At 45.2% G+C, this 18,237-nt stretch overlaps 1 protein-coding gene across 1 annotated transcript; it reads right to left on the minus strand.

The window, feature by feature from the left end:
• Window positions 1-6,929: 6,929 nt before the first annotated feature.
• LOC149371126 (neprilysin-2-like) lies at window positions 6,930-17,386 on the minus strand. The gene is made up of 4 exons (XM_089579365.1): window positions 17,353-17,386; window positions 16,654-16,889; window positions 9,313-9,456; window positions 6,930-7,277 (listed from the first exon to the last, which is right to left on the minus strand). The coding sequence occupies exons 1-4, from the start codon at window positions 17,384-17,386 to the stop codon at window positions 6,930-6,932; spliced, it is 762 nt and encodes a 253-aa protein (XP_089435491.1).
• Window positions 17,387-18,237: the final 851 nt, after the last annotated feature.

The raw sequence follows: 18,237 nt of genomic DNA on the forward strand, positions 1-18,237 counted from the left end.
TCAGCATCTTAAATCCTTTGCGCTGTTCTCGGCAACGAATACATCTTTTGCGTCGGAAAAATGCACGTTCAGTTATCAGTTTGTGAAGGTGTCAGCCGCGAAACTTCACATAGGCGGCATACAGGGTCTGTTCTGAAAGTAGTAGGACTGGTTTTTTCCTGGGCGAACGGGCGGACGAGAGGCTGTCTGCGCGTGCAGGATCGTTGAAGGGGGATATTGGGAATACTGGGGAAAATCGGCAGTAGGCTCTCGGCCGTCGAAGAGAGGAGGTCGCTTCTACTGTGAACCCCTGTCGAAACGTCTCGTCACGCAGAATCATCTAGCGTTTACTGAATCAGCGATACGCGATAAAATTTTGAGTAAATCTTGGTAAAACGGGCAAAGAGACTCACAACATGATTAAGGAGGCCTACGGTGACGCTTCCATGGGTAGATAAGGTGTTTTTGAGTGGCAAAAGCTGTTCAGAGAAGGTAAGGAAAGAGTGGAGGAAGACGACCGCTCCAGACGCCCTTCGACCAGCAAGACCAACGAAAATGTGCAGCGAATGAAACATTTACTTAACAGTGATCGTAGAATGAGTATCAGAATGATTGCTGATGACTTGAGCATTCCTCAAACCCAAGTTTTTGAGATCGTGAGAGAAAACTTATCAATGAGGAAAGCGTTCGCGAAGTTGGTGCCGGGAGTGTTGTCAGAGGAGGAAAAGGCCAGCCGGTAGGATCTTCTTCATCATGTGTATGAGGACCCCGATTTTTTGCCCAGCACAAGGCGGCGATGCTGCCTCAGCCCCCTTGCAGCCTCGACTTGGCCCCGCCAGACTTTTTCCTTTTCCCGAGAATAAAATCGACGCTCGAGGGGAAACATCACGGGTCGGTAGAGGTGGTTCAGCAGGCCGTGACGAGGGAGCTAAACAGCATTCCGGTCCAGGCGTTCCTGGAGGCGTACGAAAACTGTAAAACTCATTGGCAGCAGCGTGTAGGTGCGGAAGGGTGCTACCTTGAAAAATTGTAATCGTTTGTACTATTCTCTTGAATAACTTTTGTTTAAAAAATGAGTCCTACTACTTTCAGAACAGACCATGTATGTCCCATTCGCGTATGTACGAGGAAAAGGTAGCAAGAAGCCAGAATTAGGAACTACAAATTCATAATAAAATTATGTAGCTGAAGAGTGGAGTGACACTTATAAACAAGCACAAAATATGCAGGAAGCTATTGGCGAATGTGAGCAGCATATTATTATTTCTTATGGCACCGATTTTGCTAGAAAGCTATCTGCAATCCTTCCTCAGTGCATGGAGAGCCCATAAACAGTGAAATGTTCCATTGCTATGCCTTCTTATTATATTCCACTGCAATACGTCTCGCGAAGACAATATCCCTCAGGTGACACGAACTTCTTAGTACCCTTTTCAGGGTTTGGACTTTTTGGTGCTGCAGTGAAAGTTAATACTAATGTTGAAGTCTCGTAACATGTAGCCTTCCCTGTAACAAACACTGTGTAAAAAAATTCTGCGCGAACGTGAATAAGAGTTTATAACATAATTTTGCCTATCAATAGAATTGGTGCTGAAATGGCGACTCAACTTGCATTTTCGCGTCATATTTTTACGCAAACTTCATTATGCTGTATAGCCTGAACATATTTCTGCTAGAATACTCGTTGGCACTGAAATATTATGAAGAGCATCCTAACATTTCTTCCTCAAGAAATCATTACAGAGAAATGTGTACCATGGTATCAAGCGAGAGCTGATGAGGCCTTCGTGAAGAGCCTTAAGCTTTACAGCAAGAGTTGTGCTCCCATCTAGTGAGGTCACCGTTGCGTATGTATCCTTCAACGAAATAATGTTCGTATTTTCACTTCCATGGCTGCGAAAGTTTCTTGAGCGGGAAAGCAAATCACAGACGCTTCTAATTCTCACTGTCTGCCAAACTATGCGAGCTTTTGTTTATTTCTTCCGGATGCCGAACATACGTTCAGAAGTGCATTATATTAACGAGTAGCCAATGCCCTAAAAACCATCATACTGGCTATGATAGTGCTCAGAGCTTACTGCAGGCATTGCGGTAGCTATACTTGAATGAGATGAAGCGTTCGTATTCAGTGGTCATACATAGAGAGGCATAACAAGTGTTCGTAAATTTTTAAAATGTCGTTATTTTTATTCCTCTCTGGTAGTGCAAACACACTTCATATTAAAGCATGCTTATCTGGCAGAAGGTGCATTCAGGGCTACAGCCCTCAGAGACGGGCCTGACTCCAGCTACTGATTCCTAATTACGGGATGGAGTACACTTGGTGCGTACCAACGGCCGAGCTGGCGGCAAGGGTCAGCAAAGCCGATGAGGCAAGATAATAAAAAAATTCCAAATCTGATTTATTTTTTCCGGGAGGTTTGATGTCTGCTATACTTACTAAAGTTTTAATACGGAAAAGTTACAAAAAAGCCTCTGGTTTTTTTGCTGCCCGGAACGTTTCCAAAATGAATGAATCTCGGCATTCTGAGAGGTGGTCGTTGGAGCAGAATGAAAAAAAGTCTTTTTAGTCATTTATAGCGTATGTTGAATGATAATTAAGAGTAACTGAAATGCCACTATTGAGAGGTACAAGAGCTACTGCGAAAGACCATAATCACTGGTTCAAAAGAGCAATGTTCAGCAGCCTACAGGCCCATTCAGGGCTACCGGAAAATGGCATAACCACGTCGGATTGAAAAAATACATTGAAGAAAACATTGAAAAACATTGAACATTGAAAAATGATTTGATATTTAATCTGTTCCTGACAAGAAACTAGTGTCTAGTACGCTTCACTAAATGCCGCTAATACATAAAACGTCTTAAAAAAATATATATGATAAAGCCCGAGCCCAGTCACGTGCCCTGGTTCGACGAAGTGTTTGAGCCTCAGGCACGTTCCATGCCTGGGACGGAAACGGAAGAAGAAATGAGGCATACACAACATTCGCGCACTCAAAAACACTCAGGGTTACCGAAGAGAATCTGCCAAATCTGTGTCCTCAAGAAAAACTAGCACGGATTTTGTCTCACGCGCAGCCGAAGCCACATTACTCGAGGGTGCAAGGAAATGCGTAAGGCACAGGGCGTCGGTCTTGCGGAGAACTAAAGTACTTAACACTGCATCGAGGTTAGTATTGATAATTTGGCAGCAGCAGACCAAGTGTTCATGTTGTTCGCGACACCATATGCCGGAGACAGGGGTTGCTTGAAGTACTAGTTTTATGAAGAAAGTATTTAGCGTAACAAACGTTGAAACGCATTCGGTCATTGATCAAAAATTGAGTATCGTTCGCACGTGCGAGGAAATACAACAGACGAGATTATTTGTTAAAGATAAGAGCGAGACAGTTCCAGTGGTATACAACTGTTGCTTCACACCATCTTAAGCGACTGTCTCAATTTTCATCAGGCTCGCTAGTTCTCAGGCGCTGCCACAGAGCACAGTAATGATTTTTTTTGTCAAAGCTTCTTCAGGCAAATTAGTCTTTTGATACGAGGTGTGCCTCTGGCTTAATGGGAACCACTCCTCTAGGATTACAGCTCAGAAACAAATCCTATTATGTTCTTCACACAAAAAGGGCTTCATACAAGACTCAAGCGAAAACCCTAAATAATTAGGCTGTGGGCACCGTTAGTTTACGTGATGTTACACTCAGTATTCGTTTCCCTTCTTTTCGCTTTTTCTGTGGTGGCCTCCCCAAGCATCCTGTTCTACTCGACGCATGAGAGCGTTCACATCCCATTGCGTCCATCGATGTTGTAGTCGCTGCGGGAAGCCGGATGAGGCCAGAGTCCACAGGAATCGTTGGTTTCTCCGCAACGGCCACTACTAACGACCATCTGAGCGGAAAGAGACAATCTGTCTCGGTTCTTCCAATGCTTTCCTGTGCCTTGCTTCCTTAGTGCCGTACTTCCCTCTGTGTAAAATGCGGGCTCTTCTCTTCGTTCCCGAAATGCGCCATTGCGCAAAGGTGTTTCTTCAGCATTTTTTTCATTCTTTGAAAAGTGAAACACACATTATAAGGCGTGTGTTGCAATGAACCTATAACTTATTGTAAGTTTTGGTAGCAACGAAATGCGGAGGCCTGTGACTGTGACCATAACCGCATACCCATTCCTCCTTTCAATACATACATATCCACGCGTCAACAGATATTAGATTATCGGGAGTGCCCACCTTTTAGAATTCATGTTTCTTACAGCACAGTTCTGTCTGAGTCACATTATCCTTGCCCAAAAAATAATACTGGAAGTTTCTGGTAGCCACAATATATAATTTGAGACATGCCATAAAAAAAGTTTGTTGTCCGACTGTTACCGCGTAAAAGAAAGGCATGGTGCGTTGAGAGGCAAACTCTGTAGCTGGGTAGACCAATCAATCCCCCTCACATGAAAGCACACCCTAAAGCGCATATTCAAAACATGTTTCAGCCTTGGCCTAAGCTTTCCTCTGGTGCGGCTGTTTAGAAAGAAGAAAAATGATAAAGATGCGTTAATCTGCACACTAAGGATCAGTGATGTGTCAACCTATTTATCAAACGCAGATGCAGCCTTTTTGTGTATTAAATTCATCGATTTCCTACTGAAATGCATTTTACACAATCGCCGTTTGCACAAAATATGTTTATACTGCGGAGGAAACCGAAAGGAACTACACGGACTTGAGTTGGAATATTATAAAGCCAACGTAATAGCATTAAGTTGAGAGAATGGTTACAATATTGATGACTTAAACACCATGACCTCATGCAATTCATTGGCATAAATACATTTCAGCGCAAATTTTACTTGTAACAGACCTCCCTTAAATCATTTGGCTGGCAGGTGTTGTTTTCACGCAGTGGAGGTGTTGTCCATTTAGCATAGAAACCGTGGAGAAGAAAAAAAAATATCGCACGCCATATTTAATGCTCGAACTGGTCACAGGGTCAAATATATACTGAATTGGAATGACAGCTGCAGGATAGAAAACGAAAAGCAATTAGTATTTTTGTTCGGGCAACAGCGTACACGAATAATCGAGCAACGAGTAACGTAGGCCATGCTTGCCATAAAGGGCTTGAAGTCAAGAACCAGCAGAGAGAGCTTGTTATCTAAGTGGAAAAGTTAGTCTGTACTATAATTTTGAATTTCTTCTTTGCATTTACAGCTTGCCTCTAAACATTTAGAATGCTTAAGCAGTGGGTATGCCATATTAGCATGCAGAGCAGTTTTGACACATCGACACAGCGTTCCGGTGGCATCTGTAAGTGCTTTTGACAAGGGTACACTTTGCAGCAAACGATGCATCAAAAGCCCATGAGAGCAAAAGGTAGTGTACATGAAAACAGAGGAAACATTCCAACAGAGGCATGCACTCGCAACTTTTCCGAATTCACAGCGTTCTAGAAAACTGCAGAGAAGTCAGTTGCGCTTTTGAAGCTGATATTGGCATTTTACGTGCTTGGCAAACTCTAGAAGTTCCCAAAGCAAGTCTCCCGTCATACGCCTCGCACTTCGAGCACGCTGGAATGGCATAACTATCTTCACACGCTTTGACGGGAGAGACGCGTTCCGACACTCTCTTGTTCATTCTTTCTTGATCCGTTTGAAGTTCGCTCCCAGAGAAAAAGAAGACGAGAAAAAGAAGAAGAGAAAAGAAGAGAAGTCGACGTGTTTATCCGAAATATGATGTCCCTTATTTCCTTCTCGAAGAATTTCTCCAGAAATGAAAGGAGAAAACTTCAGTGAAAATCGCTTATTTGTTTTCTCGCTGCTCCTCAAATTCGCAGGAAATGTGCAGGCAGTTCCGCCGTCAGACAAGGCTTTGAATTCACTCGCTAGCTTCTTTTACTACCCCATTGTACAGGAAGTTCTACAAAAAAGAAAATACACACGGAAATGCTAAAACCATTATCGACAAATTGAGAGGTCCATTAGGCAAGCCTATGTACTATAGAAGATGCGCAAATATATTTTGGAGCAATATTCTGTACGACTATGTTATTAACTTGCTCTTTGCTCTGGGAAAGAACAGTAAGTCAAACCTAATTACTGACTTGTTTTCGGTCACTTTGTCTTGCTGATTTTACCAAGATGTTAGGAAGCGAAGATATTATTAAATAATATGTGGAAAGTGAAACGAAGCTTCGTTTCTCAACCGTTTTTACTTAGTGGTGAATCAAAAAGTCAAAAGCATGGTTGTCAAAATGTTGCCCTCAGTTGGTTTATTTCATTAAACGGTAGGACTGCGCGAATAAGACAAGGACAGGAGAGATAGGAAACATGGTGTCGTTTTCGTTCCTATGTCTATGTGTTATTCGCTAAGTCCTACCTTTTAGTGGTATATAAGCATCTCGCTAAGCTAACCTTTGAGCGTGTACTTCATCTCTGGGCTTCAGAGATTAAACACATACAAAGAGCGACGTTTGCAGTGCAGCGTGTTGCCACCTAATTGTCGGTGCCATGAGGTACTTGCGTGTCAGAAATTTTAATATACGACTGCGACATCCAAGGTTCCTTCGGCCAATAGTGTTTACTTACGAAGATATAACTTAAGACATTCACCCCAACTAGGCCAACATGGTTTGCCGTTGAAACCGCAACAATTTCATGAGCGCCGGAGCGCCGAACCCGTCGAGTCTTTGTGCCAGGTGCTGAGAAATCAAAAAATCAAAATTTTTTTTTATTTGTCTGTATACGTACACATTCATAAATTCTGATCTGCCTAAGCACATTTTGCTTGTTGTTGAGAAGTCTAGCCTTCTTCGCTTGAAGGACTCTGACGCGTTCCAAAGAGGAGGCGCTAGTGCTCTTGTCATAATTTGTTCAAATTCATAATCAACAAAGTGAGTAAAACAGTAAAGGAACAGATATGAGCGAGACTCTTCTTGATAGCAGAAGGTGTAAAGCACAACGCAGAGCGGTTACCAGACGGAACACTTCGGTGAAGGGTTCATCCGTGCCTGCGCGCTGCAACCAAAGGTCTGCGCGAAGGCCTCCATGTTCATCGCGGGCACTTCGCAGCGGGCAAGGGGGCTTGCGAGGTGCCCTGCTGGCGTGTCGGTGTCGTTCTTGTACTTGCAGGCGTCCAAGCAGCGGCCAACAAAATACAGCTCCTCCGCCGTGAGGTTCAGGCCCGGTAATGTGCTGGTCCTCTCGGAAATGTGCAGCATCTGGTGGGCAGCGTGCGCTGTGGTGGCCGCCGCCAGATCTGCCACGTTCTCCGACGCCACGGTTTCGTTAAGGGGCAGATCGAGTGGCGTGTATCCCGCCTGCAGTGCAGCAATCGTGAGAATTATATGTGACCACTGAGATACGCTCCCGAATGGTGGTAAGGTCCCTAAGTGTGGCAACGCACTGACACTCGTAAGAACTCGTCCAAGAACTTGCATCTCGTAAAGAAACATTATTCAGTATTGCCAGTACTTAGGAATTGCCGACAAAAAGCCATATTGGCTTGATGAAGTCCGCGTTTCCTTACAAGGAAAACAGCGTAAGAAGTTCAATGAGTCATGACAACTGGCGGAAGTTAGCTAATGAAGATCAGCAACTATAGACCTACACTGATTGTATAGTGAAAAAGTGAAAGCATTTAAGAGCATTTATACTTTTCTAACGCAGCAGACTCCAACGGTGCTAGCCGTGTGTTGAACATTGGGGGCCCATAGTGCGAACTCTTGGAACCTGCCAGCGTCGATTTACTAGGAAGAAATAGACATGATCTTTTGCTCTCAGCGCCAAAATAGAGTTTGATTTCTTGGGGTTTATCGCCCCAAAGCAACTCAGGCTATGAGTGACGCCGTAGTGAAGGGCATCGGAAATTCCGACCAACTTTAACGGGCACATCACACGAGCCTCTACAATTGCACCTTCATCGAAATTCGGCCGCTGCGGCCGAGACCAAACCCGCGCCTTTCCGGTCAGCAGCCGAGTGCCATAACCACTGAGCTACCGCGGCAGGACGCTAAATCGCAGAGAAGGAATGTGTCATTGCGTTCAACTGATGCCTGATATCGTTTTAACAGCCTTGGGCCGTATGAAACCCTTACGGGTTCAACTTACGGTACGAACTCTCGGTTAGAAATGTTATATAAAATCTTTCACCGAAAAATAAAAATAGATAAAGAAAATTATTTGCTTCCACCGAATTTCAGGTGAAAGAGACTTGACCATGGGTGGAAGATTAAACAATTCAAATGCAAAACTAACACTTAACAAAATGCATTTTTTCCATCTACCATTCATGAATGGAATCGCCTGCCCCACGAAATTGTTGAGTGCCGTTCCGAACGTATGTTCCGCGCGTTGCTATCGGATGTATGAGTGCGCAGCTGGCTTCTTTTTTTTTGCTTTCTTGTCATGCTTTGTTGTTTCTTCATATTCATTCATTTTGTACTTGCTTTGTCATGCCTTGCTGTATTGCTTTTGTCCTTTTTTTTCTGCCCTGTTATTCTGCTATCTATCCTCATCCCCCCCCCCCCCCCTGCAATAATGCCTATGGGCGCTGCAAGTATTTCCAATAAATAAATAAATAAATAAATAAATAAATAAATAAATAAATAAACGATTTAGTGCCATGAAAATGTCATCTCTTATCTTATCTTATCGTATCTTAAAATGGGTTCAGTGCGGGTGTCGTACGGTTTATGCCAACTCTATACTGAAACCGGGATATTTCTTCATGAGCAAATTACATATTGAAATACCTTATTACTTAAGTAGATTTCTGTCCAACCGTTCTGACTTATCCGCATCGTCTAGTACGTGCTTGTGGTTACGGATGCGTTAGCGAGAAGCACTGGGAAAGCATGAAGCATTTGTAACTCACCAATGTGTGTTGTGCGCAACTAACTGCGCTGCATCGCGCACAAACCGCGAGAAGACCAGATTACACAAATCACGAATGTGTTGCGTTGGCAGCGTTGGTGATAGCGCTGGTGTTGAGTTGCGTTTCTGCCGCGTTTTATTCGGAGCGCTATAAAATTAGCTGTATAAAACCACGCAGTGTGTGTCAGCACGAAGTTATGTAGGAATGACAGACCCATAAATTTCGCAATAAAACAAGCATGTCTGCACTAAGACTAGGTCTGCTCAAGAAGGCCTGGCCGGTTTCCTTGTGTTCCAGATTTGAGACTTCTCCTCTATTATTCGCCACTACGATTAAAAATATATAATGCTTTTCTTGCACTGTAATATTACTTCATGGCTAAGCTGATCTCGGCCGCCTCGAGGAATAAAAAAGGAAGACTATGGGCTCATCTCACATCGTTTGTATCGTCACCTTTTGCCCGCAGTAGTTCCTCTCACCTTTTCGTGTGAATGATGCAAGCACCTCATATTGAATATATAGCGCTGTACGGTGGCCGTGGTATTCCATGGATTGAACTGGCCGTTTTCATCGTACAATATTCCTGTGACGTCGAAGGCCTTCATGATTTTGCGGGCGAAGTCCTGCAGTACAAAACAAAGAGCCACAAGTGTTCAGATTTGCAACGACAAGTTCTTCGCGTAATTTTTTCCTCTTGTTGGTGTTCAATTTTCGATTTCTTTGCGAGATGGCTAATTACGACGCACATTTAGCGACCTCAGTTGATGTTTCTATAAATAAAGTAACACTGCGGTTTCAGCACAGCATTCCAAAATGAGCCTTAATCACTCGAAAGAGACAACTCTTACCCCCCAAAGTGACAAGTGTTAGGTAAAGATGTCAGGTTTCACAACGCCATTTGAGCTACCACTCGGTCGCCGGAAGTAATTCCTTAATGATTATGCCCATATGCTGTATAAACTGATATATAAACGTCAAATTTTCCTTGCAATCTTGGTTTCTTTTCTACCTTAAGCCAGCCATGGCAGCAGCCCTCGTGGGATCTGTTCATCGTTCCCCGCGCAGTTTCAGTTCCGCTGAGTTGTTTTCACGGATAACCGTACTTAGACATACCTTTTCCGCTAGTGCGACCCTGATCGCAGCGTATAATTCAAGTGTGCTTCCCTGCCAGTGTGTCGGTATTGAACCCCACGGCGGGCACGACGAGCGTATAGAGGACCGCAGCTGCGCAGGGGGCACTGCAGGCGCCAGTGGAAAGCATCTTCTCCGTCCTACTAGGAGAACTGCTAGTCGATGAGGTCCACTCCGTGGAGCGGATAGTTGACGAAAAACGCCGTTAAAATAACGGCGAAATGTGGTCGCGATTAAATGACAAGATGATTTAAGACGTGGAATTCGAGGTAAATACCTTTTTTTGGTCCGGTCAACTTCGGAAATTACTAAACTTCGATGGGTGGCTCCGTAGTTCGGTGCATGCAACTTTGTCAGCCAAATAATTTGCATTTTCTTACGTGTTTCGCTGTATAATAATGAAAATTTTATTTGTTTGGACATAAAATAAAGTGTACTTAAGGCGACAGGCGAAGCTGAAGAGATAAACCAAAGCATGCATGAAATGCGCCTACCAGCTGCTCGCTTATGGCTAAGAGAAAAAAATGTTCTAGTTAGGTCGGCCGCTACCACTGAGATAAGTGGCTGATATATTTATTTTGATGCCGATCACAGTGCACGTGCATCCCCAAAACAATGCATTTGCAGAGCCATCGCTCATATGCAAATGCACATTCATATGCAAGGGAAAATTTTGTCTACTGTTAAAAAAAATTTTACCTGTTGTACAGAGCCAAAGCCACCTAGACACTTTAAGGCCTGCGCGCTCCCTCCGTGACGTCACCGAACTTGACCCAGCCGCCACTCCCCGCGTCTCCTCCCGTGCCGGGGCACGCGCGGAGTGCGGGCGGTACTGATGCGGGGTAAAATTTTTGCGCCTGCTTTTTAATTGCATTGGGCTAAAATGAAGAAAGGTATGCATTGAATGGGTGGGTTTTCATCGTACTTAATGAAGGGATTGCTGGAAACGTTTAGCGGTATATGTTTCGCGTAGCATATCTAGATTTGAAACTTCAGTGAAAGAAACGTCAGTGATCGAAAGGAACAGTGGCCACAAGACTTTATGCACATATTTACAAATTATATACATATTTACAAATGGAAAAGCTTTTTCCGTTTGTGTGCCATGAAATGCTTTTAGCTCCCGTTGTCGGCAGTGTGGTGACGTCACGCCGAGACCCAGTGGAAGGTTCCACTCATCCGGGCTCTGAAACGAGAACATCCGGGCACCGTACGAGACTTCACTAGATTTAGCGAGACTGTCTAAGCCCTCCTACGCGACCGGCATGCAAGCGCCGGCTGGTCTCCAAACGAGTCACAAAAAATAACTGCTGCCAGTGCCTTCTCAATGTTTATCGAGTATCAGACTAGCTGTGCGTTTGATAATGCACGGAATTATAATTTCCGATTTCTAATAACGCGTGCAAAAAGCACATACATGCCACAATATTTAAAATAATTTTTCAACAGCGCATGCTACACAAGGACACAAGACGAGGAAACACACACACAGCGCTGACTGCAACTTTATTATTATTTGCGCTGACTGCAAATAAAGTTGCAGTCAGCGCTGTGTGTGTGTTTCCTCGTCTTGAGTCCTTGTGTAGCATGCGCTGTTGAAAAATTATTATGAATAACCAACTAGCCCGTGAGCTCACCCTGTTACAATATTTAAGCATGAAATGCTTTACGGTGCGGTTCGGGTGTCCACCGCGATGACAGAGAATTACTGCTCCATTTCCTGTCCTCAAAAAACGTTGCGTTCAAAGGGCAAGGCATCGCGCCGAACGGGTGGTGGCGTTCCTACCTTCCTGTAAGGTGCGGCTCGGGTGTCCACCGAGATGACAGAGAATTACGAATTACTGCGTAATTTCCTTTCCTCAGAAAGTGTCGCGTTCAAAAGACGAGGCATCACGCCGAACGGGTGGTGGCGTTCCGCGGACTGCCTGGCAGCGCTACAACACGCTGTCGCGTTCCACTCCTAAAGGCGAAGCTTAAGCGTCATTAATTAGCAGTTTATTAGTATTCAGTAATTAATCAGTCATTACACACTAATCAGTAATTTGCCATTACTTCGTCATGAATTATGTGTGACGTAATCCAGTGGTAACATCACCAGTGTCACATACGCAAAGTGGTGCTGAAAACGCTTTCGCCTCTACGCACTTCGGACAGTTTCGAACGCGCTGCATATACATTCTTGTCAGGCCTGCGTCTCGTCGTGTCCGCGTGCGCTTCGCATTATGCCCGTAAACATTTCATGCTTACTCTACTCTCGGTTACGGAAGAGGCAGAGTTTTTTTTTAATTAACCAAGACATGAACGCCCGCACTGAACTTGCAAAACTATCTATTCAACCACACAAGAACACTGCCTGGTACATAAGAGAGAAAGCTGTAATATTTACTGATACCAGCAGTCTAGGGAAAACTTCGCGTTCCATCAATTTTAAAACCACACCTTGCCCATATTTTAGCACCGTGATAAATTATTAGTCTTCAACGATAGCTTCAATGCGCAGACAATGTACCTTAGGATCTCGCAGAGTCCGTATGTCGACGTCGTCTCGACGAACAGCACGCTCCCACGTAATCCTACGGGCGTCTTTTGGGAATGAAAACACACGCACTTTTGGCCCGTTGTCGTAATTTCCTTTGCAGTTGGGCACGCAGCAGCGACCCATCGTTTCCACAGCAGGTGCGGGACACGCAAAAATTTATGTATCACGATCACAAGCAATTTTCTAGCCAGCACTCATGAACGCAACAGCAATGGAACGCAGCAGCGCACGCTGAGACGTCCGGCTACACGACAACGGAAGGGTACAAAACTGGTTGAGGGAAGAAAGGAGACGTCTCAGTGTCGGAGGAATGCGGTGGGGCAGGTGGGGGCGCTGGGTCAGCGGTCAAAGTGGCTGACGTCAGAGCAGGGGAAAAGGAAAGCGCGCAGGCCTTGAGAATTCAAGATGGCGCTGACAGAGCTCAAAGTCTCTCGTTCTCAAACACTTCATACCAACAATTCCGGAAAAAGCAACTTTGAACGGGAAAGAGTCTGTGAACGCATTATTTTCACATATTGGAAGATTTGACTACAGCTACCTCCCTTCGACTGTCTTGCATTTTTTTTTTCCTGTTAACGTTTTTGCTAAAAATAAAGAGGCACCGACCAAAAAGGTGTAGTCAATATGACAGACGTTTCGACTTCCACATGGAAGCCTTGTTCACTGAAGGAAAAAAATTTCGAACATAGTGCTTAAGTACGCTGCACTAATCGCCGCAGGCATCTAGCGTACGCGGGCGGCAGATTACCGATGTTACGATTCAGCGTGTGATCTGTTGTCTGTTTAAACAAGGACTCCAGATATTGGCGTGACGTCCAGTTTTTCTCACGGCCGATAACTGCGGTCTCTTCCCAAGCGATACTATGCTTCGCGCTTTCGGCATGGTCAGCAAGTGGGTTGGAAGCCACCTTCTTGTTTCTGACGTCATTCTTGTGATCTTTCAGCCGTCTCTCGAAGTTTCCGCTTTCCCCTATGTAGGAATAATCGCAGTATGAGCAGGGGATTTTATAAATTACGCCGGGAAATCTATCCTTCTTCATCTCGTCTTTTACGGCCACCACCTCATGACGAAGCTTGCACGCAGGAACATGGGCTATATGCACATCATATGTGCGAAAAGTGCGAGCCAATGACTCACTCACGCCTGGCACGTAAGGGATTGCAGCTCGTGCACGGCAAGGAATGCGAGCGGGCTGAGATGGCATGGCTGTTTGGCGTATAACAGCATCCACAAAGTGGTTTGGGTAGCCACATTCGTTGAGCTCGTGGCGTACTTGGCATAGGTCAGAGTCTTTATCCTGAGGCTCCGAGCATATTCTTTCCGCACGTCGGACGAGGGTAGAAACGACGGAGCGCTTGTGGCAAGTAGGGTAGACCGAGTTAAAATGAAGATACCGGCCTGTGTGCGTGTCTTTTCTGTGCACTTTGAATGACATTCGGTCATTGCATCACTCAATCAAAACATCCAGAAAAGGAAGACGCCCAGAAATCTCCTGCTCGACCGTGAACTGAATGGAATCTTCCATGCTGTTCAAATGGTTCGTGAAAGCAGCCAGGACATCCTTTTTGATTATGCAAAAGCAGTCGTCAACGTATCGAAAAAAGACCTTCAGGCGTGGCTGGAACGAAGCCAGAGCTCGGCCTTCCAATGCTCCATTGTAAGGTTTGCTGTTGTGACCGATATTGATGCTCCCATGGCAGTGCCATGAACCTGCTTGTAAACAGTACCCCGAAAGACAATGTATGTGTTTTCGAGGCAGAACTGCAGCAGCCTCAACAGGTCCGGTAGCTCGATAGGTGTTCTGGCACTCAGTCCGTCGTCGTTCTGATGAACTGATCGGCACACATCCACAGCCAGATGCACGGGAACACTCGTGAACAGTGATATGACGTCAAACGACACCATGACCTCGTCGCTGTCGATCGTGACCTCACGTAGCTTTTCAATAAAATCGAAAGAGTTCCGTACGGAAGTCGCACCCTTGCCGACGAGTGGCGAAAAAACCTTGTGCAAGTAGCCTGAAAGCCGCTACAAGGGGGAGCGGGTAAAATCCACTATGGGCCGAATTGGAACGTTCAGCTTGTGGATCTTTGGGAGACCATATAATGCAGGTGCAGACCCGTTGTGACAAAGGAGTCTGAAGTACAAGGACTTGTGCTGAGGCGGAACAAACCGAAAGACGTCAGCCAAAAGCCTTTGTAGCTGTCGCTCTACCTTAAGCGTCAGGTCCCGCTTGAGCCGCACGTACGTGCCTTCATCCTTCAGAAGTGTCGTCACTTTTTCTACGTAGTCGCAGTTGTTAAGGATGACAGTGGCGTTTCCCTTGTCAGCAGGGAGGATTAAAATATCCGAGTTGCTCCGCAGGCTCTTGACTGCATCACGGTCCTCAGGAAGGAGCGGGGTTGGAAGCCGACGTGGCAGCTCGGCGAGTATGCTGATCGCACGGGTGCGAGCCTCCTTTCGGCGACTGTTTTCCACAAGACCTACAGCCTGTTCAACAGCACAAATGATTTTTCTTGTGTCAGGTGCCGCTGTCGTGTTGAAGTTCAAACCGAGCTCCAGCACGGCGAGCTCGGCTCGAGTAGGCCTATACGAAGACAGATTGTGGACGGCGACAGAATGCGGCTCAACGAATGTGGCTACCCAAACCACTTTGTGGATGCTGTTATACGCCAAACAGCCAGGCCATCTCAGTTCGCTCGCATTCCTTGCCGTGCATGAGCTGCCATCCCTTACGTGCCAGGCGTGAGTGAGTCATTGGCTCGCACTTTTCGCACATATTACGTGCATATAGCCCATGTTCCTGCGTGCAAGCTTCGTCATGAGGTGGTGGCCGTAAAAGACGAGATGAAGAAAGAAAGATTTCCCGGCGTAATTTATAAAATCCCCTGCTCAGACTGCGATTATTCCTACATAGGGGAAAGCGGAAGCTTCGAGAGACGGCTGAAAGATCACAAGAATGACGTCAGAAACAAGAAGGTGGCTTCCAACCCACTTGCTGACCATGCCGAAAGCGCGAAGCATAGTATCGCTTGGGAAGAGGCCGCAGTTATCGGCCGTGAGAAAAACTGAACGTCACGCCAATATGTGGAGTCCTTGTTTATACAGACAACAGATCACACGCTGAATCGTAACATCGGTTATCTGCCGCCCGCGTACGCTAGATGCCTGCGGCAATTAGTGCAGCGTACTTAAGCACTATGTTGGAAATTTTTTTCCTTCAGTGAACAAGGCTTCCGTGTGGGAGCCGAAACGTCTGTCATATTGACTACACCTTGTTGGTCGGTGCCTCTTTATTTTTAACATGTATTCACCCGACCAGACGAGATTTCGTCAAACCTTGGATTTCATAACGTTTTTGTTATCGTGAACTGCTTGATGCAAGCGGTTTTAAGATTTTGCTGCACTATGCAATGCGTTACTCTGCAATGAGTCACGCGCACTTTAATAAAAATTTTTTGCACAGTATCCCTGCGGCTCTTCCTCTAAGGCTCCCAGACATAACGGGGTCAAGAAAAGCTGCAGTGAGAGCAGTGAAGCAAAAAAATTTCTTTCCTACTCTAGCAAAATAATCTCGTGCAGTTTCATTGCTAAATATCCATCATCATCATCATCAGTCTACTACGGCCACTGCAGAGCAAAGGCCTCTCCCATGTCTATCCAATTAACCCTGGCCTTTGCCAGCTGTAGCCACCGTATCCCCGCAAACTTCTTAATGTGATCCTCCAACCTAACTTTCCGCCGCCCCTTACTATGCTTGCCTTCCCTTCGAATCCACTCGGTTACTCTCAGCGGTTATCTTGCCTTTGCATTTGTGTTCTAAACAGCCACTACTAGTGCAGTAGTGCATCGCTTAACCTTGGAGCATCGCCACTGCGCTGGTAGCAGTATGACTACTGAACCTGATCTATCAATGTGACACAATTTGCCTTTTGCGTGGTCGAAATTAGATTAGAACCATAAGTGCACTATACTAGGGAGTGAAAGACAATTAACTTGGAAAATGAATAACATCAGGTCTGGAATTGTCTGCCGAGTGATAGAAGTTTGGTACCGCATTTCCTCGGCAGCAATCCAATTAATCAGGCCTAATTTTTTAATGATTGAATTTGTCTGGCTTTGCATAAGCTTAAAAGCCCAAGGACTCACATTGCCGAGCTTTGCGTAGTTGAGGACGGCATTTCCATCTACGGGGAAAAACGCTGGCAGCAAAGCACCTGCCGGAACGATCACAACGTTGTCTTCGTACACATAGTAGGAGGTCAGCTGGCTGATGGAGAAGATGACATTCGTCTGGTCCGTCCACTTTTGGTGAACCAGAGCCGATCGGGTCTTCCGCCATCCAGAGAAGAAGCTGCCGTTAGGTGGGATGTCAGCGAATTGACCTGGGCGTGGACAGAGCGGGAAAACATTTCTTGCTAAGTATCGCGCGTTCGAAAAGCACCACCGCCATGACACAGAATCGGCGTACAGTGCTAAGAGCTTCGAATAAATAAAACTAGAAGGAGCAAGGATGTTGTAACAGGGTGATATTTTGCTAGCAAGCGTTAGAGGTGCTGCGAATTTGCACTAATATAATTTTAATCATGAAAACTTGACGTTAAAGGCTAAAGAAAAAATAAAGGCACTTCATGGAGGCGATTCAGGCTTGTTATGTAATATGTCATTAGGTAATTATGTCTTGTTTTGAAAATTTTCTAAAATATCTCTCTTGAAGGGAGGTACATTGAATATTTTTGCCGCTTGCTTCTGGAAATGTTGAGGAATATATCATTCACGAGATTCTGAAGCGCGGCTGTTGAGTGCGAAGCCATCTTTAAAGAAAAGTCGGGAAAGAAGGGGCCCTACCTGGAAATGCCAAAACTTGGCCAGTGACTAACATGTGGTGTTTATTATGATACTGGATAGCATTAAATATAAAATCTACTTCTTTACGTGCATTGTGTGTGTTTTTATCGTAACCTTTGCCTTGATGTCTTAATCGTGTTCTATGCGTGTTATGCTTGTTTGATGCGTGTTTTAAGCATGTTTTATGCGTGTTTTATGCGTGTCGGTAGGTCCAATGAAATCACCAGAGTATTGATGCTCATCGTTTTACGCTGGTTGCGGTTTTGCACAATTTTGCACTACCTGGGTACTCTATATTCCTCTGGGAAAAATAAACACCTACAATTGGAAGATTACATTGCTTCGCTCATGTTATAAACAAGCACGAGAAAGTAATTTTTCGCAAAGACGCAATTTAGTTCTGCACCCGTCGTCTTGGCAAACGGTATTGTGTTGAGAACTTACGCTTTACTGTTAGAGTATATTGATATGGGTATGCATAAGAAAAACCCAAAACAAAAAAAGAAAGTCTTAACGGAAGTGTGTTGGGTGTTGATGCTCTTAATTTCCTAGCCGCCGCGGTGGCTCAGTGGTTATGGTGCTCGGCTGCTGACCCGAAAGACGCGGGTTCGATCCCGGCAGCGGCGGTTGAATTTCTTTGGAGGAGAAATTCTAGAGGCCCGTGTACTGTGCGATGTCAGTGCACGTTAAAGAACCCCAGGTGGTCGAAATTTCCGGAGCCCTCCACTACGGCGTCTCTCATAGCCTTAGTCGCTTTGGGACGTTAAACCCCATAAACCAAACCAAACCATCTTAATTTCCTTGGCATCCGCTGTGTGCTACGAACGCAGACCACATTTTATTCTCCTCTCATATTGTATGATCCACCTGAGGTACGCGTTTCAC

Source organism: Amblyomma mixtum, chromosome 1, assembly GCF_055824585.1.
Source record: "Amblyomma mixtum isolate Tamu chromosome 1, ASM5582458v1, whole genome shotgun sequence".
NCBI classification, from domain to species: domain Eukaryota; kingdom Metazoa; phylum Arthropoda; class Arachnida; order Ixodida; family Ixodidae; genus Amblyomma; species Amblyomma mixtum.

Excerpts from the sequence above, each read along its gene's own strand:
- LOC149371126 (XM_089579365.1), bottom strand. The coding sequence starts at position 17,386 with ATGTTAGTCACTGGCCAAGTTTTGGCATTTCCAG. Across the intron at positions 16,890-17,352 it reads CCAAGTTTTGGCATTTCCAG|GTCAATTCGCTGACATCCCA; the intron begins GTAGGGCCCCTT and ends GTCCACGCCCAG. Across the intron at positions 9,457-16,653 it reads ACTACGCAAAGCTCGGCAAT|GACTTCGCCCGCAAAATCAT; the intron begins GTGAGTCCTTGG and ends TTTGTACTGCAG.